Source organism: Portunus trituberculatus, chromosome 8 (assembly GCF_017591435.1).
Source record: "Portunus trituberculatus isolate SZX2019 chromosome 8, ASM1759143v1, whole genome shotgun sequence".
Lineage (NCBI taxonomy): Eukaryota > Metazoa > Arthropoda > Malacostraca > Decapoda > Portunidae > Portunus > Portunus trituberculatus.
In genome coordinates, this window is record NC_059262.1 from 5,960,001 (window position 1) to 5,987,556 (window position 27,556).

A 27,556-nucleotide genomic window follows, 5' to 3' on the forward strand; every position below is an offset into this window, starting at 1 on the left:
CCACTCCCCATTCGCTCCCACGCCACGCTCCGCCAATAACCACTCACTCGCTGAAGAATGAGCAATGGAGGGACACACACACACACACACACGCACAGTAATTAACCTTACGTAAAGTTTATCCTCCAGAACATTTTAATCGCCTCCAGCTTGTTTAGTTCCTTCAGTACAGTGACACATGTTTACCTCGAGATTTGTGTGCGATTAGACCATTTTATTGACATTAGAAAGGGTCTATGGAGGTCAGAAGATTAATGGCCACAGTCTTCACTATTCTAACCCCTTCAGTAGTGGGATACATCTTTACCTTGAGATTTGTGTACGATTAGACCATTTTATTGACATTAGAAAGGGTCTATGGAGGTCAGAAGATTAATGGCCACAGTCTTCACTATTTGAATCCCCCACATGAGTCTGGAGCTGCATAAAATCACCAAATAGTAAGCAAAATTAATATAGAGACGCGTTATGGCACTGAAGGGATTAAATTGTTTCTCTTTCTGCATAAAAACACCCTTAATTCCTTCAGTGACATGACGTGTTTTCATATTCATTCTGCTTACTGTTTGGTGATTTTATACACGTTCAGAAACATATGTGGGGGATTAAAATAGTGAAGACTGTGGCCATTCATCTTCTGACCTCCATTGACCCTTCCTAATGTCAATAAAATGGTCTAATCGTACACAAATCTCAAGGTAAAAATGTGTCCCAGTACTGAAGGGATTAAAATAGTGGACTGTGGTCATTAATCTTTCGACCTCCATAGACCCTTCCTAATGTCAATAAAATGGTCTAATCGTACACAAATCTCAAGGTAAAAAATGTGTTCCAGTACTGAAGGGATTACAATAGTGGACTGTGGCCATTCATCTTCTGACCTCCATAGACCCTTCCTAATGTCAATAAAATGGTCTAATCGTACACAAATCTCAAGGTAAACATGTGTCCCAGTACTGAAGGGGTTAAAATCCTCAAAAAACTATCTACTTTTATATTTGTATTCTTCCTTCCTTTATTTCATTAATTAATTCATTCTCTCCTCGTTTTGTCCTTTTTTCTCTGTTCTTGCTCCGTCTTTAGGGTTATTGACACGCTGTCTTTGTCTTGAATCGTCTCGTCTCGTCTCGTCTCGCATGCAGTTCCTTCCACGTTTCACCACATATCCATCCATCAGTAACCACTACATGTCACCTCGCTGGCTGTCCCTCGCTCGACTAACCCAAGACACCCGTTACAGCATTACCATATCCATTTATTACTACAATTGTTTGGCCTATACGATACATATCACAGTTTAGCTCCTTTCAGTACTGGGACACATCTTTACCTTGAGATTTGTGTACGATTTGACTATTTTATTGACATTAGGAAGGGTCTATGGAGGTTAGAATATTAATGGCCAGTCTTCACTATTTTAGCCCTTTCAGTACTGGGATACATTTTTATCTTGAGTTTTGTGTACGATTAGACCATTTTATTGACATTAGGAAGGGTCTATGGAGGTCAGAAGATTAATGGCCATAGTCTTTACTATTCTAATCACCCTTTATGAGTTTCGGAAGCTGTATAAAATCACCAAATAGTCACCAGAATGAATATGGAAACGCGTCACGGTACTGAAGGGGTTAAATTCCTTCAGTACTAGGACGCGTTTTCATATTCATTCTGGCTACTACTTGGTGATTTTATACAGCTTCAGAAACTCATGTGGGGATTAAAATAGTGAAGACTCTAGCCATTAATCTTGTGACCTCCATAGACCCTTCCTAATGTCAATAAAATGGTCTAATCACACCCAAAACTCAAGGTAAAAATGCGTCCCAGTACTGAAGGAGTTAAACACATCACCGCATCGAGAAAAGGCTGTAATTTAAAGCTGTTGATTTTTTTTTAGGGTGTTTTTGATGGTTCTAGTGGCAGATTAATAAGATCTTTCCGCTACTGACACGATGAATAGTCTTGAGAAGGTTGCCAATCATCTCTGCGGCTTTTGAAAATAGTCGTGGTGATAGTAAAGGGTTTCTGAATATCTTGCTAAACTCTCCAAATAAATGACAATAACATGCTTTATTTTTACGTTTATTTTCTCGGCTTTCTATGCGATTTTTGACCTCCAGGCTAAATGGCCCAGACTGACCTCGCATGACCTCTCCACTTTAGGAGTCTGACACGCGAAGAACATCTGGGAATAGCTAAAGTAGTAGTAGTAGTTGATGTCATTGTTGTAGTAGTAGTAGTAGTAGTAGTAGTAGTAGTACGTAGGAGGAGGAGGAGGAGGAGGAGGAGGAGTGGTAGTAATAGTAGTAGTAGTAGTAGTAGTAGTAGTAGTAGTAGTAGTAGTAGTAGTAGGAGGAGGAGGAGGAGGAGGTAATAATAATAATAATAATAATATACGGTTTATTAATTTGGCAATGTAAAAAATTACACTGAAAATGTACAGGGGGGGACATTAGGTGTGTGTGTGTGTTTCACTGTTTGATCTGCTGCAGTCTCTGACGAGACAGCCAGACGTTACCCTACGGAACGAGCTCAGAGCTCATTATTTCCGATCTTCGGATAGGCTTGAGACCAGGCACACACCACACACCGGGACAACAAGGTCACAACTCCTCGATTTACATCCCGTACTGCTAGGTGAACAGGGGCTACACGTGAAAGGACACACCCAAATATCTCCACCCGGCCGGGGAATCGAACCCGGGTCCTCTGGCTTGTGAAGCCAAGTATGACCAAGTATCTTCCCCTACAGCGATCCCAGCAGAAGGAGTCTTGGAGAGGAGCAGTTTGGGGCGTATGGGATGATCGCGGGTCGCCTCGCTAACCAGTTCGGGGTGGACGGGCCGGCGTGTGTTCAGCGGTTCATGTGTGAGCTACAACAACGGCCCATACACAAGCGGACCATGGTGGGGATGCTTCTAACCCTTCTCTTCACGTACGTAGCAAGATTTCTGCCACAATGCACAATAAAATAAAGGAATATTTCTTCTACACTACTCTCCATAAACCAAAACATTTCCAACACTCACCATAAAACAGCAATATATTTCTCGTAACCCCTTCAGTAGCATGACACGTTTGTTATTCATTCTGCTTACTATTCCGTGATTTTATACAGCTTCAGAAATTTATGTGGGGTTAAAATTGTGAAGACTCTGGCCATTAATCTTCTGACCCCCATAGATCCATTTTAACTCCTTCGGTAGCACGGCGTTTTTCATTATCCATACTTACTATTTGGTGATTTTATACAGCTTCAGAAATCTATGTGGGAGTTAAAATTGTGAAGACTTTGGCCATTAATCTTCTGACCTCCATACATCCTTTCTAACCCCTTCAGTAGTATAACGCGTTTTCTTTATTCATTCTGCTTACTATTCCGTGATTTTATACAGCTTCAGAAATCTATGTAAGGTTAAAATCGTGAAGACTGACTATTAATCTTCTGACCGCCTTTTTTGTGTGGTTCTAGCAGTAGATTACCAAGATTTTTAACTAATGAACAGGAAAAACTCTCTTGAATACCTGGCTAAGTGTGTATGTGGCCTTGGGAAACATATAGTGAAGGGACAAAGGTTCATATTTTTCGTGATTCTAATGGCACCATATCAATAACCTATTAAATACATGTTTGCCTATGCTATTATTTGTCTACTTACCTATCTACCTACTTAGCTGTCTATATCTATCAATGCATTAGTCTATCTTCCTCTACCAGCTTGTGTTCCTTAACAGACCGAACGTTAGGAACAAGAGGGACGCGGACCTGCTGACGGAGTACCTGACGGCGCGGAAGCTTGGCAAGAGCGGCGCCTACTGCCACCACCACTACGCCGCCTGTCCCGTCAGTGTGTTCCACTTCTTCGATAACCTGCGGAACACGACTAACACCTGGTTCTGATGGAGTAGTGGGTTCCATAGGTGCTGTTTATTCCTCCTTCATCCCCTTTCACTGCAAACTTATTTATTTATTAGCGTAGGTGAGCAGCGGTGTGGTGTGGTGTGGTGCAATAAAGGAGCCACAAACACTGCATACATACTCATGTACGTTTTATTTAAAGCAACATGACTGATTCTTTGTGGTGAATACAACGAGACAAAAAATCTTGAACCAAGTGGAGGATGTGAGGCGCCGTGATGATGGGATGAGCGGGCTGGGAGGGGGGAGGGGACAGGGTGGCGGGGGGAGGAGGTGGTGGTGGTAGTGGTGGTGGAGGTGGTGGTGGTGGTGGTGGGAGGAGGAGGAAGAGGCAAGCGACGATGATGAGGAGTCAGTAGTCGTATTATCCTATGAGTGAGGAATAACAAAATAAATAGAGTGACCCATAGCAGAGCTAGTTGAGCCACGCGTCCGGGGGGCTGCCGCGCCCTCCGGCCGGCCCGCCGCCCCTCACCGCGCCGCGCGCCGCACGCCGCCGCCCGGTGCAGGACAAGACAGACCGAGACGAGACGCAGCGCTACACCTACACGATATACTATATACAGAATGTACAGGAAACAAATGCATGGCAGGCGGGCGGCGCGCGGCGGGCGGCGCGGGGGCGGGCCTGCTGGACCCATAGCTGCCGCTAGTGTAGGTCTGCGGCGACTAGCATCACTAGTTGTCTCCGCGGGGCCGGCGGCTCCTGGTATAAAAATATATTTCTTTCTCTCTCTCTCTCTCTTTCTCTCTCGCTCTCTCACTAACTCGCACTCTACTTAGAATAGTCTTTGTATATACAAGGCCCATAGCGAGGCTACTGGGGCCAAGGCCACTCACTGGTGCGTCCAGAGGGGCGCGCCGCTCCCTGCCCGCCCACACCAACGCGGCGCCCACCCGGGGCCCCCGGTGAGCAAACCCAGGGAACAGAAGGGGGGGGCGGGGCCCCCGGGGGCGCCGCGCTTGGTGGGGCGTCACCCTCAGCGGCGAGCCAGACGGCCCTCGCGGGGCGTCGGCGTCGCCAGTTTCTGTGCCGCGCGGGGCGACGTATCACAGGAGGCCTGGAGGGTGGCGGCGCGCAGCACGGCAGGCTGCGGCCCTCAGCCCCAGCCCCCTGCCGGAGTGCTGAGCGCTGAGGGGCTGTGCTGTGAGCTGGCGACACCAGCAGCAACAGCAGTGTACAACCTGGTGTCATCCCTCTCTAAACAGCTGTAGTGAGACTATGCAGCAGCAACAGCAGCAGCAGCAGCAGCAGTAATAGCAGCAACAATAACACTCTGGGTATATACAGCAATTACATTAATAGTTATTAGAACTATAATAACAAAAATATATAAAAAAATCAGCAAAGACTGTACGTTAAGACCAAAGTGCGAGGGGGGTGTGGGGGGTTAGAGCTGGGGGGGGCGGGGGAGGGAGTGAGGGTGCGCGGACTAGATAGTGTAAGATGGCGGGGCGGGGGGCACGGCTGCCTCGGCCCCCCGCCCCCACTGGGCACGGGGCGACTGCTGCCAACACGCGGCGACACCAACACAACGACAACAACAATGATCAGAAACAATATAACACTGGGCGACTCAACACGCCTACGCGCCCACACGCCCACACACAGGGCCGTGCCGCGCGTCTTCACCCACACACCAGGAAGTGACTGACGGCACCGCTGACCCTGGCACGCCCAACCTGACCCAACCTGACCTGAGGTGACCCGGGATGCGGCTGAGTGTTTGGGGCGAGGTCAGGGCCACAAAAAATAATGAGGGAAGTACAAAACGAGACTAAAACGTGTTCCTGAGCCACTCTGCGCCAAGGAGTGGTGGTGGTGGTGGTGGTGGTGCTCGTAATAATAATAATGACAGTAATAATAACAAACACCAAACAAGTAACAGTGAACAAGAGCAAGACTCATCCAATCACCATCACCAATATTATAATAATAATAATAATAATAATAATAATAATAATAATAATAATAATAAACCCTACTAAAGACACACAGACAGACACACACACACACACACACACACAAAATAATCATTACTTAATTGGGAAACACACTGGGATAGGGAAGGGGGTAAGGGAGGGGAGGGAGGACAGGGGGAGGGAGGAAGGGAATAATGCCACAATATTGAGAGAGAGAGAGAGAGAGAGAGAGAGAGAGAGAGAGAGAGAGAGAGAGAGAGAGAGAGAGAGAGAGAGAGAGAGAGAGAGAGAGAGAGAGAGAGAGAGAGAGAGAGAGAGAGAGAGAGAGAGAGAGAGAGAGAGAGAGAGAGAGAGAGAGAAACAAAACAGATAGGACAAAGAAAAATAGGCAATAACAGGTCAGGCAAGGCAAGGCAAGGCAGAAGGGGTAAGCAATAACAAGGTCAGGTAAGGTAATAACAAGGTCAGGTAGGGTATAACAAGGTCAGGTAGGGTATAACAAGGCAGGGTAGGGTTACGGCAAGGTGTGGTGGTGGCGAGGGGGTGGGGAAGAAGAAAGGATCCAAACAGCCCGTTCTTTTACCTCTTAAACACACAAACCCGACCTACAGGAACTATGCTGTATTTTGTGGTAGAGGTCTCTTTGTCACTGGTAATCGCTCTCCTCTCCCTCTCTCTCTCTCTTTCTCTCTGTATCTCACTCTGAATCAAGGAAATGCTCTCTCTCTCTCTCTCTCTCTCTCTCTCTCTCTCTCTCTTTCTCACTCTGAACCAAGGAAATGCTCTCTCTCTCTCTCTCTCTCTCTCTCTGGAATAAAGGGTCTCAATTTTTTTTTCTTCCTTCCTTCTCTCTCTCTCTCTCTCTCTCTCTCTCTCGACATAAAGAAATTTCAAAGCCTTTCTTAAGCTATTTAAATCCTGAAACCTACATTCCTCTCTCGATCTTTCTCTCTAATACAAGGTAGCTCTCTCTCTCTCTCTCTCTCTTTCACAACAGAGGCGACGGACTGTTCATTTGTACATATAATCATTTCTGTGCTCCAGTGGTTAATAAAAACATAACAATGTGTAGGAAGGAAAGGCAAGGGAGAGAGAGAGAGAGAGAGAGAGAGAGAGAGAGAGAGAGGGGGGGCTAAGGATCTTGGGAGAGGGAGAGATAAAGTGGAGTAACATTTGAGAGGGAAAAGTGAGAGGAGGCGGCATTTGAGAGAAGGGAGAGAGTGAGTGGAAGAAATATTTAAGAGGATAGGAGAGAGATATGGAGAGGGAAAAGCAGGGAATGGAAGGGAGTGGGAGAGGGGAGAGGGGAAAGGGGTGAGGGGAAACATAACAGGGAAGGGAACACCACATGGGGAAAACTCAGGAAAAAGGGAAAAAACATGCAAAACAAATGAACACAAAAAAAAAAAAAAAAAAAAAAAAAAAAAAAACAAGCAAAAATATATCACCTTTTCTATTACCGTAACTCCTCAAACAAGAAGAATTTTATATCACGCAGGGGAGGGAGGAACTGCATTGTTGTGGGTGGGGAGGGGGTGACGTGTGTTGGAGGGGGTTAGAGGGACATGGGGAGGGGAAGATGGGGAGGCAGGGGAGTGGAGAATGGTAGGAGTCAGTCAGTCAGTCAGTCAGTCAAACAGTCAGTGATTTGTGAGGAAAGGACGAGAGAGGAAGGAAAGAAATGCATAGTTTGAAATAAAAATTGGTAATAATAATAGTAGTAATAGTTGTAGTAGTAGTAGTAAAGAGATCCTCAGACGACAATGCAATATGGAAAGCAAGAAATACATGAAAAGTTTGCAATAAATATATATAAACAGGAAGAAATAGATAATAACAATAATATCGTCACCATTCTAGCAGTAGTTGCAGTAGTGGTAGTAGTAGTAGCTGCAATAATAGTAGTAAATAGTCGTGATAAAATGTAATAGTAGTAGTGATAGTAGTGGTGGTGGGGTAGTATTAGTAGTAAAAACAGTAGTAATGATGGTAATAGTAGTAGTAGTGGTGGTGGTGGTGGTGGTGGTGGTGGTAGTGAATTAAATTATGAGAAGCCACCACAAATACATAATAATAATAATGATGATGACACACACACACACACACACACACACACACACACACACACACATACATACACACACACAGACAACAAGTACTTAAATAAAACATATCCTTACCACATCACTGATAGAAAAAAAAAAAAAGAAAAAAAAAAAAAAAAGTGCGCAGGAAAACTTAACCCCCCAAAATAAACACAAACGCACCAACACTAAAAAAAACAAACAAACGCACACACACAGAACCACTAATGTAAACACCCTGCAGTACACACAGAGAAGAACCTGACACTCTCAAAGATCCCCAAATCCATAAATAATTTTCATCTTTTTTACCCCAAAAACAAACACTTGACTCCACAATGCAAAAATGGAAATGATGGAGGAGGAGGAGGAGGAGGAGGAGGAGGAAAGGGTGATGTAGATGGCACAGAAAAAGACAATGAAGAGGAGGAAAAAGAGGAGTGAGTAGGAGAAATAAGAAGATGAAGGGCATTGATGAAGATGGCACAGGAAAAGATTGACAGAGAGGAAATGAAGGAAAAGGAGGAAAAGGACAGACATTGATGAAGATGGAACAAGAGACAATGAAAGAGGACAAGAGGAAATGAGTGTTGATGGGAATGGCACAGGGTTAAGAGGACAGGAGGACAGGAGGACAGGAGGAGCAGTCACTGGGGCGTTGGAGGTAAGGGATGCAACACTCAAGGTTTTAAGATCCAAAAGAGCCTCCGAAATTGAAACTGGTGGGCACTGCTGTCTGCTGGAAGTTGTAACCTGCAAAGAGACACAGCGCTGTAATCCTGACACACTGCTGGGAAGGGTACAGCACATAGGATTAAGAAAACAAGAAACAGGATTAAGAAAGATATGGAGACACACACACAAACACACATACCTATCCACTCACCCACCCACCCACACATTCTAAGCACTCCACACCCACACATTCTAAGCACTCCACACACACACACCCATCCAGCCACATACACACACAGACACCCATCCAGCCACATACACACACACACCCACAAACCTCCACTCTGCTGTATTTTCTTGCTCTGCGCTGCTGCACGCCTTTGATCTGCCAGCGTTGCTACCTCCTGCATCACCTTCTGCTGGTCTGTAGTGAGCCCTGTGGTCAGTGCCTGGTACCACACGGGGGCATTGGCTTCCAGGGCTGCAGGAGGGTCGAAAGGGGAAGATGGACATGAGAACTGGTGTATTAGGAAAGGTTCAAGTGTGTTTGTGGGTAGTTTAGTCATAAGAACATTAAAAAAGGTATATTTTATTAAGTTTAATCCCCTTCAATACTGAGACGCACTTTCATCTTGGTTTTTGTATACGATTAGACCATTTTATTTGTATTAGGAACGTTCTATGGAGGTCAGAAGATTAAAGGCCACAGTCTTCACTATTTTAATCCCCCCCGTTACATAAGTTTCTGAAGCTATGTTAAGTCACCAAATAGTCACCAGAATGAATATGGAAATGCGTCATGGTACTGAAGGGGTTAAGGGAACAGGGCTATGAGAATTGGTGCATTAGCTAACTTAACCCAACCCAACCCAACCCAACCCAACCCAACCCACTTACTCTGCATGACATCCTTGAAGACACAATACTCGTCCACCTCACACTCCTCTCGGTCCAGGGGTGTGGTGAAGGACTCCAGGGCTGTCTCGTCCATTTCGTCATCAGAGTCATCGTCATCCTCCTCATCCTGCTGGTGGGACGGGGCGACTCAGTGAAGGATGGAGTGGAAAAACATGCTTTCTTGTATGGATGACTGATGGATGCGTTAGGGTGTGAATAGAGTGTGGTGACTCAAGGATGCGGTAGGGTATGAATAGAAAATGTGATGTGTTTTGTAGTGTGATGACTGAAGGACGCATTAGGGTGTGAATAGAAAATGTGGTGACAGAGGGATGTGCGTCATGCTACTGAAGGAGCTAAAATAACAGCAGCACATTTCTCTACATGACAATACCAGAAAAAACGTAAGCAAATAAAATTAAACACACGTTGAAGTGATGGTGCGTACAATCTATCAATTTCCTGCCCTCGTTATCTCACCTCTACAGTGGCGGTGATAGCGAAGGGTGACGCAGCAGATGCCTTCTTCACCTTCTCTCCGAGCTTCTCCAAATATTCATCCCCATTGTCGTCTAGTTCGTCCTCGTCACTCTCCAGGACCTCTGTGTTGTGGGGGAAGGGAGGGGAAGGGATTTAATTGAGTTTGGTTCAGGAATACTAAATTTATAAAGAATGACTTGTAAATGTAAAGCAAGTATGTTCATTATCTATCTATGTGGCAACCTAGTGGACATTCTCTCTCTCTCTCTCTCTCATTTTCTTTCTTACATTCCTCTATCTTCCTCTTTTATTTCATCCTCTATAGTCATTCTCTCTCTCTCTCTCTCTCTCTGTGTGACTTACCATGTTCAATGTCTTCATCTTCCTCACCATCATCCTCATCATCACTGTTCTCCTCGCTGGCTTTGGCTGAGGAAGATGGGAGAACAGATTAACATGTAGCAAATAGAATGAGAGGACAAGAGGACTAGCATCAAGTGGGCCTTATTTATTCATTTATTATTTGTTTTGCTTTGTTGTCCTTGGCTGGCCCTCTCCCTTACATACAAAAGAAAGAAAGAAAGAACAGGAAACAACAAAAGGACAACAGGACAAAAATAGAGAATAAAGAGGACAAGATCAGCAAATAAAAGCAGAACAAGAGGACAACAGGACAAAAATAGTGAACAAAGAGGACAAGATCAGCAAAAAAAAAAACAAGAGGACTGGAGGACAAAATGAAGACAAGAGAACAAAATTTACCGGTAACAAACAAGAGGACAAGAAATAAAAAAAATATAGAACCAAGAGGACAAAATTAACACCAACAGAACAGGACAAAATCAAGAAACAGAGGACAAGAGGACAAGATTAACAGCTGATAAACAAGACGACAAGACAAGATTAAGAGGAAAACAGCGAAAGAGAACAAAATTACCACACAAACCAGACAAAATTATAAACGAAGAACAAGAAAACAAGAACCACAAAAACCAAGAAGACAAGACAATACAAGAACACAAACAAACACATAACAATAGCCCTTACCAGCATAGGCTCTCTTTAGTCCCTGGAAAAGCATAAGCATGGCTGGGATGATCTCCTTGTGGCACTCCTGCAGCACGCCAAGTCGCTCAGGACCCAGCTGAAGGAGGGTGCACATCCCCAGCACACAGATCTTGCGGTCGTGCAGTCTGTGGGATGTGAAGGAGTGGTGTGTGAGGGATGGGGAATATTATACTGGTGTGTGGGTGTGTGTGTGTATCTGTCTGTCTGTCTCTCTCTCTCTTGATTACAGTATTTTAGTGGAAGGTGAAAGAAATGGCTTAATCTCTCTCTCTCTCTCTCAACTATCATATCTAGTGGAAGATGAGTGAAAAATACATTTCTCTCTCTCTCTCTCAATAAACAATTTTCAGAGGAGGGTGACAGTAAAAAATCTACAAAACACACATACACACACACACCCTCACTCACTCTCTCTCTCTCTCTCTCTCTTTTCCTTCCATTCACACAAGTCTCATCCATCCGACACACACACAGTTATCAGCTCACCCCAGGAAGCAGTCAGTGTCATGAATCCACTGCTTGATGAAGTGTGAGGTGAGTGTGGTGGTGGTGTTGGGCAGTGTGGTGGACTCCAGGACCTGCAGCAGAGTGTCTGGAGCCGTGTACAGCACCGCGATGATCACCTGAAGGCAAGAATGAGGCTGTCAGTGGCTTGGGGACACTTACTACACAAAGCCAGTACAGATGAGAAAAACTGGTCTTTCTCTCCCTAACAGCACCAAATCTTTTTTTTTTTCTGTCTGTCTGTGTTTCTTTCATCAATAGAAGCAAGTCTTTCCTCTTTGTCTCTTTCAATATCAACAAATCTTAATGTCTTCCACCTACAGTAGCAAATCTCTCTTTTCTGTCTGTCTTTCACCAATAACAGCTAAATCTGTCTCTCACCAACAGCAACTCATGTCTCTCTTCTCTAACTAACACCAAAACAAACTCGCTCTCTCGCTCTCTCTGACCCTCACTCCCTCTCTATCCCTCTCTAAGTCATACCTGCAGCAGCATAGTCCTGAGCTCTGCAGTCTTCACCTCCCTCAGCAGGCGCTCCACCACCAGCTGTATGATGGAGCCCAGGCACTGATTGATGCGTCCTTGGCACTGCAACACTATCACCTCCAGGAGCTTGGCGGCGTGGCACTCGTCATCCTCTGCACAGTCAACCTGGTGGTGCCATGGGTGGTGGTGTTAGTTCTGGGGTTGTGGGGTGTTTCTTGGGTGTTTTGTGTGTGTTTTTGGTGTGTTTTGGGTGTTTTGCAGTGTTGTGGGTGTGTTTGGGATGTTTGTGGGTGTGTTTGGGATGTTTAGTCTGTATTTGGGGTGTTTGGTGTGTTTTTGGGTGTGTTTGATGTGTTTTGGGGTGTTACTGTGTTTCTTGAGGTGTCTTGGTGTGTTTCTGGGGTGTTGTGGGTATGTTTGGGATATTCTTGGGGTGTTTGGTGTGTTTCTTGAGTGTTGTGGGTGTATTTGTAATGTTTGTTGTGGGTTTTTATGCGTTTGTGTGTTTCTTGTGGTGTTGTGGGTGTGTTTGAGGTGTTTGTTATGTTTCTTGGGGTGTTGTGGATGTGTTTGGTGTGTCTCAGAAAATGGGCCTCGATCTCACAACACCATTAAATACCAGGCTTTCATACCTACACCACCACACCACCACACCAATGCATCTCACTTAAATCAACACAGTCTTGCAGAAAATGGGCCCTGGTCTCACAACACAACACCAAATATCAGGTTTTCATACACCACCACAACACCCCACCAATGCATCTCACCTGCGTCAACACAGTCTTGCACATCTCAAACACCGCTGCAATCCTCGCCTCGGAGCTGATGAAGCCCTCGGTGTCCACGGTGATGTAGTTATGGAGTGCTGGCATCATCTCCGTGAAGTAGTCAAAGCCGTCACTCTTAAACATCTGCGGTGGTGATGGTACAGTGAGAAATGATGGTGAAGGGGTATGTGTGTGTGTGAGGAGAGGAGAGGAGAGGAGAGGAGAGGAGAGGAGAGGAGAGGAGAGAAGAGTAAGAGGAAGAGAAAGAAAAGGAAAAAATAGAAGAGAAGAGAAGAAAAAAGGGAAAGCTAGCCAAGGATAACATATAAAAAAAAGGCACACTTAGTTGCCAGTCCCCTTGCAGGTCTGAGAGTTAGCCACAAGAAAGGGAGAAATGTCTTGAAACTTCCCTCTTAAATGAAGTCAAATCATAAAAGTTGGAAATACAGAAACAGGGAGTTCCGGAGTTTACTGTCAAATCACCAAATAATAAGAATAGATACAAAAACACATCCTGATACTGAAGGAGTTACAGAAGCAGGCAGGGAGTTCCAGTTTAGTGTGTCAAATCACCAAATAAGAATAGATATGAAAACACACTCTGATACTGAAGGGGCTAAGAGATGAGAGGCAGACTAACCTGGAACATCATCTCAAAGCACTTCCACAGGTCTGGCGAGATTCTGGTGCTGGTCAGGCTGTACACAAGAGCCAGCGCTTCCTCGTAAAACTCTGTAAGGTTGAGGAAAGATATTAGCAACACACATCACCAATAACTTAAGACAAAACACAGACACACCACAGCAAACACACACCAAGACACACACAGATGAAACACAAGGCACCACAACACACACCACCAAAACAAGAGAAAACATGAGACACCACAGCAAACAGACACCAAGACACATACATCACCAGTAATATAAGACAGAAAAGAGGCACCAAGACAGACACATCACCAATAATTTAAGACAGAACCCAAGACACCACAGTAAATGGACACCAAGACACACACATCACCAAAACAAGATAGAAAACACAGAACACAACATATACACACCAAGACACACACATCACCAGTAATTGTAACACAGAAAACATGAGGCACCAAGACACACTTCACCAAGAAAATGAAAGAAAACAACACACACAAACAGACACCAAGACACACATTTCATCAACAAAACACACACGACAGGCACCAAGACACACACTTCACCAAGAAAATGAAAGAAAACACCACACACACACAAGAAATAGACACCAAGACACACATTTCACCAACAAAACACACACGAGAAGCACCAACACACACACATCACCAAAACAAGAAAACACACACACACACACACCACACCAAGACACAAATCACCACCACATACCACAAAAACAGAGACACCAAGACACACACAAATCACCAATACACACCCATGACGTTTTTGGTGAGAATGAGGCCGACCACCTGTAGAGTGATGGGCTCAATCTGCTCCATGATCTTAGGGTTCTCCTCCATGCAGTTGATAAGTGTCTCAATGGTGCTCAGGAGTCCCATGGCGGTGATAGCCTTTTCGTCAGCACCCTCCTCTGCGTCCACCACCTGTTTGTGTTTACCTTGCTGTAGTGACCGAGTTTTTTTTTTTCCCACACGCACGCACGAACGCACATGCACACACGTACACGCAAGCACGCACACAGTAGGGAGGGAGTTCCAGTTTTATCTATTCCTTACACATACACACACACTCTCACACACTCTCTCTCTCTCTCTCTCTTTTCCTCTCCTCTCCTCTCCTCTCCTCTCTCTCTCGTCCCAGCACCACCTAGAACCAGCAAGTGGCAACAAACCTGCTGGAAGGTGGCGGCCAGCTGGGTGCACATTTCCACAGCGATTGGGGTGAGCTGGTCGGTGTAGGTGGTGACAATCTTGCACATCACATTGGTCAGGTCGTCGTTCTCTGTCTCCTTGATCACCTTCAGTAGCTCCTGCACGATGGCCTGGATCTGTGGATTGGTGGTGAGAGAAGATGTGATTGGTGTGTGGAAGAGAAGAGAGGAGAGGAGAGAAAACAAGAGATGAGAAGAAAGGAGGAGAGAAAAGGAAGGGAAGGGAAGAGAAGGAAATAAAAGAAAATTAAGAAATGAAGCTAAATATGACACAGAGGATTAAAAAAAGAAAGAAAAAACAAACTGAAACAAGATAAATTGAACAAAACAACAAAAAATGAAAAAAAGAACAAGTAGAAGCAGTCGACAGGATAAATAACAAAAAGAAAAAGAAAAAATAATAAATAATAAAAATAAATAAACACAACACAACACAACAAAACATAGGCCTAAATTTTCCACTCACATTAGGCTCGACAATCTTCTCCGCTTTGTTCTGCGAGGCAAGGAAGGCGGAGAGAGCCATGGCCGCCTCCACCTTGACAGGCAGCTCGTGGTCGTTAAGGAGGGCGTTCTGTATACAGTTCATCGCCGCCACAATGTTCTGCTCCGACTTAAATTTAATCTCATCAAAGTTCTGCAGGATCCAGCATGCCTGTTTGGGGGATTACAATGTTTTAAGAGAGATTTCAAAGCACTGGTTAGGGTGAAAGGGGGATTTCAATGTATAAAGAGGGATTTTAATACACAGAAAGGGATTAGAATGTATTTAGATGGGTTTCAAAGCACAGAGAGGGTTAGAATGTACTAAGAGGGGTTTTAAAGGAGATTAGAATGTATGAAGACAGATTTCATAGTACAGAGGGGGATTTAAAATGTACTAAGAGGTGATTCAAAGCACAGATGGGGATTAGAATGTATTCCAGGGAGTTTCAAAGCACAGAAGGGGATTTAGAATGTATCAAGAGGATTTCAAAGCACAAAAGGGTATTTAGAAAGAGATAGAGTAAGACAAGCACCAAGACAAACTCACCCTAGCTCTCATGAAGCCAAAAGGACTCTGGAACTCTGGGAAGACGTACTGCGCTATCATCGTCTCCATCTGGTCCTTGTATATCTTTTTCTTCAGTAACACACCACCCAATGTACCAATCTGTGGGGAGGGACAGGGCTGGGTTAGGTGTGTGTGTGTATGTGTGTGTGTGTGTGTGTAACTCCTCTCTCTTCACACATTCACAAAACAGCCTTATTTCTCAGTCACAATCTTCCACAACATAATGCAACACTTCTACAAGCCTCTTACAGTCCTTCAACACATTGCAGCACCTCTCAACACCACTCTACCCTCACCAACACCACACACAAACACCATAAGCACTCCTACACCTCACCAATACACCACAAACACTCCTACACTCTTACACATCCTAAAACATTCCTCTGTAGTCTTCACCAACACCACAAAAACACCTCCACGTAACACACACACACACACAGTCATAACACGACTCACACAACTACACATACTAAAACTACATTATCACACTTACACATACTAAAACACCCCCATAAACACCCGTACACTCATTTAAACACCTGTACACACTCCTACACACACTCAAAATGCATCATCACCACCTATACACATCCACACATACTCGAATACCACCCAAACACCCAAATTGTCACCCTACACATACTCAAAACACCCGTAAACATACCCAAAACACCTCATACACACCCATACTTATTCAAACACCCGATTATTACCCCTAAACACACTCAAAACATCCCATAAATACCCATACATACTACACTTATCACCCTACACACACTCAAAACACCCATACACACACCCAAAACACCTGTACACACCCATACATACACTCAAAACATATGCTCATCACCTAAACACACCCAAAATACCTCTAAACACTCTTAACACACCCAAAACACCTCTAAACACACCCATACAGGCATGCTCAACACCCATACGCACTCACCATATGCATAACACCATCCTTGTGCCTTGGGTCGACATTAGGAGTAGTGAGAACCTGCATGAGGAACACCATAGTCTTCTCCAGCATCTCCTTCCTCTTACGTACAGTGGACAAGAGGAGGCCCTGCGCTGCCGTGACGGGAGATACCAGGTCCTCGTAGATGTCTGGGATGAGGGGGAGTGTTGCGTTAAAGGTGTAGATCTCTGTGTGTTAGAGATACGATGAAGATGTGGTGGTTTCTATGTGTTTGGAGGCGACGGTGTGTGTTTCTAGGTGTGTGCTTGAGTGTGTGTTAAAGATAAGGTGTTTGGTGTGTTGAAAAGTGCATTTACCTAACGTTTGTGTGGTGTGTGTTGGAGATACAGTGAAGATGTGGTGGTTTCTGTGTGTTTGGAGGCGATGGTGTGTGTTTCTAGGTGTGTGCTTGAGTGTGTGCTCAAGATAAGGTGTTAGGTGTGTTGTGTGGTGTATTTACCTGGCGTTTGTGTGGTGTATGTTGGATACAGTGAAGATGTGGTGGTTTCTGTGTGTTTGGAGGCGACGGTGTGTGTTTCGAGGTGTGTGCTGACTTTGTGTGCTAAAGACAAGGTGTTTGGTGTGTTGTGTGGTGTATTTACCTAGCGTTTGTGTGGTGTGTGATGGAGATAGTGAAGATGTGGTTTCTATATGTTTTGAGGTGACGGTGTATGTTTCTAGGTGTGTGTTGAATCCCCTTTGGCATTTCATAAGGTGCTTTTGTGAAGAATATGAGGATAATTTTGCATTCTATGTTTTTTGGGGTCACTAATGAAGCATGAAACAAGTAGAACCACATAAAAAATACACTTGAAAACCACACACACTCTTACCACACTCACGAACACCCTTGAAAACTGCACACTCTCTCAACACACTCACGAACACCCTTGAAAACTGCACACACACTCTTACCACACTCACAAACACCCTTAAAAATTACATACACTCTCAACACACTCATAAACACCCTTGAAAACCACACACACTCTTACCACACTCACAAACACCCTTAAAAACTGCACACACTCTTACCACACTCAGAAAATGCTCTTAAAAACAACAGACTTTCACCACACACTATCTAAAAGCTAAACACACACACACACACATACAAACACTCACCACACTTTACCTCAAGCTTAACACACAAACACACTCACCACACACAATTTAAAGCCAAACACACACCAGGACAAGACTCGAAACTCGCTACTCACCAAACTTTACCCGCACATATTCATAAGGGTCTGAGTTCCACAGTTCCTGATCAGCGTCCGAGTAACACATGAGGGGGAAGAGGACGTCCTGAACCACTGAGAGCATGTGTGGCTTCAGCAGCTTCCAGGCAACACTCTGCCCGACTCTAGGGTGACAAAAGGGATTCAGATGTAAGTAAGGTAAACAAACACCTCAAATGCAGATGATTATTGTTAAATGTACTAAAACCTCATCTTTCTGCCACTCTCAGACTAAACACAGCCTCATCCTTGTTCCTGACCTTTAAAACACACACACACACACACACACACACACACAAGAAAGACTGAAGGAAATGGAACTACCAAATTTGAAGGATAGACAGGAAAGAGATCTAATAATGATGTATAAGTTAGTAAACTGTAAGGAAAAGATAGATAGACAAGACCTGGTAACACTGACGGAGGATGGAGATAGACGAGCATGAGGACATTCCAAGATCACGAAAAGTCAGTGTTTGAAGGATATCAAAAAGCTCAGTTTTTCATGTAGGACAGTGGACATCTGGAGTGATTAAGTGAAGAGATTGTAGCAGTAGAAAGTGTGCCAAAATTTAAGGAAAAGTTGGATAAAAGCAGATAGGGAGACAGGTCACTATGAGCCCCACTTGAACCCTGTTGTACTATACAATTAGGTATACACACACACATACTAATAATGATGTATAAGTAAACTGTAAGAAAAGATAGACAGACAAGACCTAGTAACACAGATGGAGATATAGAGACAGGTCACTATGAGCCCCACAAAAACCCTGTAAATACACACACACACACACACACACACACACACACACACACACACACACACACACACACACAGAAAGGGAAGATGTCTGAGAGATGTTAAAAAATATAGTTTCCTGCAAAGATGTGTTGAGACTTGGAACAGTTTGAGTGAAGAAGTGGCATCAGTAACGAGTGTGCATAGCTTTAAAGAAAAATTGGATAAGTGTAGATATGGAGATGGGGCCACACGAGCATAAAGTCCAGGCCCTGTAAAACTACAACTACGTAAATAAAACTAGGTAAATACACACACACACACACACACACACACACACACACACACACACACACACACACACACACACACACAGAGAGAGCCTCACCCTTGCTCCAGGTAGTTGAGTGTCTGCTGAAGGACCCGTGGGGAGACATACACCTTGCTTCGATAGAGGTTGAGGATCTTGAGCAGTACCTGAAGGACCCCCGCTGAGAATGTCTTGATGTACCAATTGGCAAACTCCTTGTAGTCACTGTGCACTGTGCTAGGGCAGCCGTACCTGTGATGGGGAGGTACAGGAGTGGTACAGAGGTGGTATGGGGGTGGTACAGCCCTAACCTATCCTAGCATACCCCAGTCCAACCTAACCTAACCTAATCTGTGTAAGTAAATAAGGTAACAGTAAAAACAAATGAGAGAAATGGTTGTAAAATAGATAAAAGTAAACAATAACACAAAATCAACCTAAAATATGAGTAAAAATAAAAAAAATAAGAGAAAATAATCCTAAAATAGCAATAAATCTAAAAATTGAGGTAAAATTATCGTAAAATAAAAATACAAGTAAAACCAATGAGAAAATTGATCTTAAATAAAAAAACATAAGTAAAAATTGAGACAAAAATTATGCTAATATAAAAACAACAGTAAAAATAACAAAAAATAATCTTTCTAGAGTTGGCACAGTTAGGTTAAGCCGTGTTAGTAAGACAATGACCAACTATAACACAATAAATAGATAAATAAATAAATAAATAAATAAATAAATAAATAAATAAATAAATAAATACAACACAAAATAAGCTAAACATCCCAAAAACCCTGGCAACATATTTCCTGCAACGCCATTTCCGCCTCACCTCTCAAATATTCGCGCCAAAATGTGGAGCGCCCACTTTTTAATCTTCCACCACGGCAAGTCCGGCCTCTCGTCCTCATCCACCTGCAGCGTCTGGTCTGGCACAGGTCTGTCCGCCACCTGCCTGATCACCTCCATCCACCTGGTAAACTGCTCCCTGTCTAGTAAGTCCAGGGGCAGGTGGTACTGTGGAGGATGTGGAGGTAATAATGATTAAAAATAGCAATAATAATAATAATAATAATAATAATAATAATAATAATAATAATAATAATAATAATAATAACTACTATTACTACTATTCTTATTACTAACACTACTATCGTTCTATAAACCCCTTTAATACTAGGACACATTTTTACTTTGGGATTTGTGTATGATTAAAAATATATAAAATCATCTAGTAACATTCAAAACACACAGTAAAAATGCATCCCAGCACTGAAAGGATTAACTAAAGTAATTCTCAGACAGCTACAATATAAACAATGATAGATGCAAGAAAGCTGTCTCAATCTTCACAAAATATGAAAACACGTCAAGATACTGAAGGGGTTAGCATTGAGACATCCACTACCACCACCACCTTTACCTGTGTCAAGGCGTAGAATATCTTGAGTATAAGCTTCTGCAGCAGTGTGGAGTGTTCCGAGGGGTCTGGGAGGAGGTGCACCATGCGTTCATAGCACATGGGTAGCAACAACCTCATCGCCTCATGTAAAGGTGCCCTGTCATCCTTCTTTTTGTACCTGTTGGGAGAGAGTATGTGGTAACTGGTGTGTGTGGTATGTTGTGTGTTTTTTCTGCTGTGTTCCTCCTTGCTGTGTTTCTCCTTTGCTTGTCTTTCTCCCTTGCTGTGTTTCCTCTATTGTGTTTCCCTGTTTTCTTTACTTTGTGTTGTGTTTGTTTGTGTTTACCTAGTTTTTGTGTGTGGTGTGACTGGTGTGGTGACTGGAGTGTGAGGTGATGGTGTGGTGACTGGTGTGTGAGGTGTGGTGTGGTGACTGGTGTGGTGTGGTGATCTTTAGTGGTGTGGGAATGGTGAGTTTAACTGGTGGTATTTGGTGAAAGATAGGAGGAAGGGAGGAAAGTGAATGAATGAATAAGAAAAAGAAAGAAAGAGAAAAAAAAGAAAGGAAGGAAGGAAGAAAGGAAATGATAGAATGAATAAATGAAAGAAAAGTATGTGAATGTGGTCACAATTTGATATATATTTCTTAGTCTCTCTCTCTCTCTCTCTCTCTCTCAATGGTAAAAGACTTGAGAACTAATAGATCTAAATACACCAAAAACATAACCTAACACACACACACACACCTAACACCAACACACACACCAATTAACACCCACAAACAGAACTAACACACAACACACAATACACACACACACACAGATCTAACTCAGCCCTGTATGCCCTATCAAGTCCAAAACACATGTCACAGGGCCTTGGAGCATGGGTGGTAAGAAGCACCATCCGTACTGTTACCCTGAGTTGATCTTGGTTGAGCTTGTGCCTGTGATAGCATACTGGTCCACCACAGAAAGATAATCAACCACACACACAGATTGGCTCAGATTATTGCCTATATATTTAAAGACAAGAGGAAATTACAGGTGTTCATTGCCTGGAAAGATATTTAAACGCTCTCTCTCACGCACACAGAAAGAGAAACAGAAAGGCAACTCAATCGAAGAAGAGGTTGAGAGGTTGAGAGAGAGAGAGAGAGAGAGAGAGAGAGAGAGAGAGAGAGAGAGAGAGAGAGAGAGAGAGAGAGAGAGAGAGAGAGAGAGAGAGAGAAAAAAATAAATAAATAAATCAAATCAATCAATAAAATAATAAAAATAAACCGACACAAACACACAGACAGTGACAGACGGACAAGGGCACTCACTCGAAGTTCTTGACCAGCTGGTAGAGACAGAGCAGGCTGCCATTCCACAGTGAGGTGTCTGGATTCTGGAGGTAGATGCTGATTTTGTCGACGATATTTGTCCATCGATTGGGAAAGTCGTATTTGACCATCTGGTACGTGCACACTGCCAGCTGGACCCTGTTTGTGTGCGCATGTGTGTGTGTGTGTGTGTGTGTGTATTGGGGGGAGAGGAAGGAAAAAATTGTGTTAGATCTTATCAATAGTTTTTTTTTTATACATTTTGGTGCTATGAAACTACTGCTACTACTAGCTACTACTACTACTACTGCTACTATTACTGCATAACAAATATCTAAGTGTTTCCCTTCTATCATTCACTTAGTATCTCTAGTCTTTATTGTTCCTCTTCCTCTCTATCCTGTTCTATTTCTTCCTCTTCCTCTTCCTCCTCCTCTTCTTCCTCTATTTGTACCTCCTCCTCTTCCACTCTATCCTATTTATTTCTTCCTCCTCCTCTTCCTATCTATCCTGTTCCATTTCTTCCTCCTCCTCCTCCTCTTATTCTTCCTCTATTTGTACCTCCTCCTCCTCCTCTTCTTCCTATTCATCAACTCTTATTCTCTACTCCACTCTCCTATTTTTCTCTTCCTCCTTATCCACTATTTTTCAACCCTTTCACTCTGCACCACCACCACTGGCCCTCCACCATCACCAATGCCACCACCCATAATTCTCCATCTCTTACACCACATCACCACCACACAGACCCTCCAACCACACTCAACACCACTTCCACTATTTTCCATCTACACCACAAAACCTTAACTCAACACCACACAACACCACCACTGACAACTACCCTCACCATCACCACACCACACCACCTCCACCTATGCACTTTTCCACTATTCCTCCACCACCATCACTACCACGCCACAAAACACTTCCACCCTCATTTCCACCACCACCACCACCACCACTACTAACCTTACTTTTTCAACAACCACACCACACCACACCACATCACATCATCCACCATCACCACCACACCACACCACACTTCACCTTCATTTTCACCACTATCACATCAAACCACACTACCACCACTACCAAACCACACCACAAAACACCATCCACCCTCATTTTCACCACCACCAACACCACCACCTCCTCACCTAACAAGATCAGGCGCATGGACAACAGCATCCACTATCGCATCACGAATCATGGCGCGATCCTGTTCGTGGATGTGGAAAGGGATAGGCTCTCCTCCCTCATACTCCGCATCCTTCCAGTGTTGCGTCACCATGTTTTCAAGTAGATGACTCCAGCCTGACGCACTGGCATGTCCACCTCTCCCATCATCACCACCTGGAGCAGCGCTGGTGTGAATCCGATAATTTTCTTCATCTGTGAGAGACGGAGAAAGAGAGACAGGGTTGTAAGTTGGTGGTTTTAAGGTGGTTTGAGGTGGTTTTTGCTTGTTATCTGGAGAGAGAGAGAGAGAGAGAGAGAGAGAGAGAGAGAGAGAGAGAGAGAGAGAGAGAGAGAGATGTTTTATTTGTGCCAGTGTTTTGTATTTCACTATTTCTTTGGTGTTTACAGAGGCAAGCCAAGTACCACACACACACACACACACACACACACACACACACACACACACACACACACACACACACACATAATCCCCAAAGAAGCCATCACATCATGCCTACTGTTTGTGCCTCTCTCTCTCTCTCTCTCTCTCTCTCAACACCACTTAATCACATCAAGTATGGTGTTGTGGTGTTTATTTACTTTATACAATATGCTGGTGTGGTGGTGTGGCTTATGAAGTTGAAATGATGGTGTACGTATGTAGTTACACACACGCACACACACACACACACACACACAATTTTCCTGATACCCAAATACACCACTGCTAAACACTCTCTCTCTCTCTCTCTCTCTCTCTCTCTCTCTCTCTCTCTCATAACTTCTCATCATCACGCTAAACACACACACGCCACTCACACTAAAAATAGAACACACTGTAGAGGATTACTGTGTGTGTGTGTGTGTGTGTGTGTGTGTGTGTGTGTGTGTGTGTGTGTGTGTGTGTGTGTGTGTGTGTGTGTGTGTGTGTGTGTGTGTGAGGCTTACAAACATAAACAGACAGCAAGTTTTCAAGCCACCACAAAGAGAGTTCAAATCATAAGGAGGTGGAAACACAGAAGCAGGCAGAGACACTGTTCCAGAGTTCACTAAGGAGATGAAAGACTTGAGATACTGACTCTGCCATTATAATAGTGAAGACTGCAGCCATTAATCTTCTGACCTCCATAGACCCTTCCTAATGTCAATAAAATGGTCTAATTGTACACATATCTCAGTATTGAAGGGGTTAAAAGTGGACTGTGGCCATTAATGTTCTGAATTCCATAGATCCTTCCTAATGTCAATAAAATGGTCTAATGGTACACAAATCTCAAGGTAAAATGTGTCCCAGTACTGAAGGGGTTAAAAATAGTGAAGACTATGGCCACTAATCTTCTGACCTTCATAGACCCTTCCTAATGTCAATAAAATGGTCTAACTGTACACAAATCTCAAGGTAAAATGTGCCCCAGTACTGAAGGGGTTAAAATAGTGAAGACTATGGCCACTAATCTTCTGACCTCCATAGACCCTTCCTAATGTCAATAAAATGGTCTAATGGTACACAAATCTCAAGACAAAAATGTGTCCCAGTACTGAAGGGGTTAAGTGTCCAAGTACTGAAAGGGTTAAAAAGGTGGGCAGAATAGGGAATAAAGAGCCTTATGAATAGGATGAGGATGAGATAAGGAGGACAAGACAAGGATAGGACAGAATAGGGAGAGGTATGGTAGAAGATGGAAGGGATAGGGAGGGGAGGGGATGGAAAGGCAATGATGGGATAAATTATACTATTGTTGCGAGAGAGAGAGAGAGAGAGAGAGAGAGAGAGAGAGAGAGAGAGAGAGAGAGAGAGAGAGAGAGAGAGAGAGTCAATTATATAAAGTCTAGTCATCATAAAAGGATGTTTCTAAATCTGCTGTGTGTGTGTGTGTGTGTGTGTGTGTGTGTGTGTGTGTGTGTGTGTGTGTGTGTGTGTGTGTGTGTGTAGCATTTAATATTATCTCCTTTAACACAGATTTTAGATGTAAACAGAGAGAGAGAGAGAGAGAGAGAGAGAGAGAGAGAGAGAGAGAGAGAGAGAGAGAGAGAGAGAGAGAGAGAGAGAGAGAAAGAAAGAAAGAAAGAAAGAAAGAAAGAAAGAAAGAAAGAAAGAAAGAAAGAAAGAAAGAAAGAAAGAAAGAGAAAGAAAAAAAAAAGAAAGAAAAAAAAAGAGAGAGAGAGAGAGAGAGAGAGAGAGAGAGAGAGAGAGAGAGAGAGAGAGAGAGAGAGAGAGAGAGAGAGAGAGAGAGAGAGAGAGAATGAAGAAGCATATCAAGAAAGAATGCAGTTTGACAGGTATGGAAGGGAAAAAAAAATAAATAAAATAAAAAAAAAATATTAAATTAAAAAGAGTCAAAATACCAGAACAAGTGTACAAATGTGAAGGGTCGGGTTTGTAATAAGGTCAGGTTTGCAATACCCACACCTGTTTAATTCCATACATTCCTAGTCACTTGTATACCAGCTGTACAAAAGTCAGCCACATTTTAACCCCTTCAGTACTAGGACGTGTTTCCATTTTCATTCTGGTGACTACTTGGTGACTTAACACAGCTTCAGAAACTCACAAGGGGATTAGAATAGTGAAAACTGTGGCCATAAGTCTTCTGACCTCCATAGACCCTTCCTAGTGTCAATAAAATGGTCTAATTGTACATAATCTCAAGGTGAAAATGTGTTCCAGTACTGAAGGGTTGAGACAGCTTCAGAAACTCATGTGGGGATTAAAAAATAGTGAAGACTGGCCATTCATCTTCTGACCTCCATTGACCCTCCCTAATGTCAATAAAATGGTCTAATGGTATGCAAATCTCAAGGTAAAAATGTGTCCCAGTACTGAAGGGGTTAAAATAGTGAAGACTGTGGCCATTAATCTTCTGACCTCCATTGACCATCCCTAATGTCAATAAAATGGTCTAATGGTATGCAAATCTCAAGGTAAAAATGTGTCCTAGTACTGAAGGGGTTAAAATAGTGAGGACTGTGGCCATTAATCTTCTGACCTCCATTGACCTTTCCTAGTGTCAATAAAATGGTCTAATGGTATGCAAATTTCATGGTAAAAATGTGTCCCAGTACTGAAGGGGTTAAAATAGAGAAGTCTGTGGCCATTATTCTTCTGACCTCCATAGACCCTTCCTAATGTCAATAAAATGGTCTAATGGTACTCAAATTTCATGGTAAAAATGTGTCCCAGTAATGAAGGGGTTAAATATTCATAAACAAATGTTAAGAATTTGTCATAAAGTTAAGTTGTTGTTTTGTTGTTGTTGGTAAAGATGGTGAAATAAATGTGACTTAAAGATTATTAAATGTCAGATGTGATCTATGTGGTGTGGGGAACAGGATGCCACCACCACCACCACCACCACCACACACCAACACCACCAACAAGAAGTTTAAGAAAAAAAGTTTAAGAAAAAAGAAAGAGGAAGATGATAATGACAATGAAGATGAAGAAGGTGATGATAATGATAAAAGATGAAGATGCAAATAAGATGATGCAAGGGAAATGGAGGAGGAGGAGGAGGAGGAGGAGGAGGAGGAGGAGGAGGAGGAGGAGGAAGAATAAGTAGAAAATTAGTAGTAGAAGTAGTAGTAGTAGTAGTAGTAGAAATAGTAGTAGTAGTAGTAGTAGTAGTAGTAGTAGTAGAAGAAGAAGAAGAAGAAGAAGAAGAAGAAGAAGAAGAAGAAAATAAAGAAGAAAATAAAGAAGAAGAAAATAAAGAAGAAAATAAAGAAGAAGAAAATAAAGAAGAAGAAATTAAAGAAGAAAAAGAAGAGGATGAAGAATAAGAAAAAGAAAAAGAGGAGGATGATGAAGAAGAAGAAGAAGAAAAGAACGAAGTATATCAATTGAATATGAAGAGTTTGGTGGTTAATTAACAAAAAAAAAAAAAAAACACCAAAATCACTACCACTAATAAATTCACTACAACCACACACACACACACACACACACACACACACACACACACATAAATACACATAACTTAACAGGCATGACACTTATATGACAACCACCACCACCATCACCACTACTACTACCACTACCACCACCACCACCGCTACCGCATCGTGTCAGAACGTTGGCACCACCACCACCACTACCACTACCACCACCAGCACCACCACACCACAGCAAGCTAACTTAACCCACCTTAAACACCACAAAACACCACAAATTAGCATAAAAATCACCAAAAACTAAGATCTTCACCACCGCATCACCACCACCACCACCACCATCACACGTGTACACCACCACACACCACACGCACCACACACACACCCTCACCACCACCCCCCCTAACACCACAGACCCCCCAAACACCATTAACCACCCACGGGACACCAAACAACAACAAATATACGAGAAAATGCAAAAAGGGAGAAAAATATGGTTGGGGCATTTTGGTGACCATTACTTTGGTGAGCTCATCCTCTGCTTGCTGCCTCAGTGCCGGGTCTATGGTGCCCCTCAGGATGTCTATGATCTTCCTGGACTCCATTTCGGGGGCGTGTGAGGGCGTGGAGTGGTGGGGGGAGGAGCAGGAGCAGCAGGAGCAGGGCGGCAGCAGGCGGCCCCCACGTGACGGTCAGTGTTATGGCGGCCCCGCAGTATTGGAACCCTCTCTCTCTCTCTCTCTCTCTCTCTCTCTCTCT

The 27,556-nt window shown here is 43.5% G+C and overlaps 2 protein-coding genes across 2 annotated transcripts in view; one reads left to right on the top strand and one right to left on the bottom strand.

The window, feature by feature from the left end:
* Positions 1-4,054, top strand: part of LOC123499090 — a 5,638-nt gene extending 1,584 nt beyond the window's left edge. The window contains exons 2-3 of the mRNA XM_045246715.1: positions 2,753-2,935; positions 3,736-4,054. Coding sequence (XP_045102650.1) covers positions 2,753-2,935; positions 3,736-3,901 — 349 coding nt within the window. The 3' untranslated portion in view covers positions 3,902-4,054. The remainder of the gene's footprint in view (positions 1-2,752; positions 2,936-3,735) is intronic.
* Positions 4,055-7,255: 3,201 nt separating this feature from the next.
* On the bottom strand, positions 7,256-27,519 carry LOC123499053 (importin-7-like). The gene is given in 23 exon segments (XM_045246644.1): positions 7,256-8,679; positions 8,939-9,082; positions 9,499-9,625; positions 9,979-10,100; positions 10,342-10,407; positions 11,026-11,171; positions 11,533-11,669; positions 12,034-12,201; positions 12,807-12,950; positions 13,447-13,538; positions 14,238-14,406; positions 14,655-14,810; positions 15,160-15,348; positions 15,727-15,846; positions 16,697-16,860; positions 17,932-18,077; positions 19,083-19,256; positions 19,837-20,021; positions 20,428-20,584; positions 21,728-21,886; positions 22,885-23,023; positions 23,026-23,119; positions 27,319-27,519. Coding segments are annotated over 23 exon segments (3,147 nt in total). The 5' UTR covers positions 27,403-27,519; the 3' UTR covers positions 7,256-8,614.
* Positions 27,520-27,556: the final 37 nt, after the last annotated feature.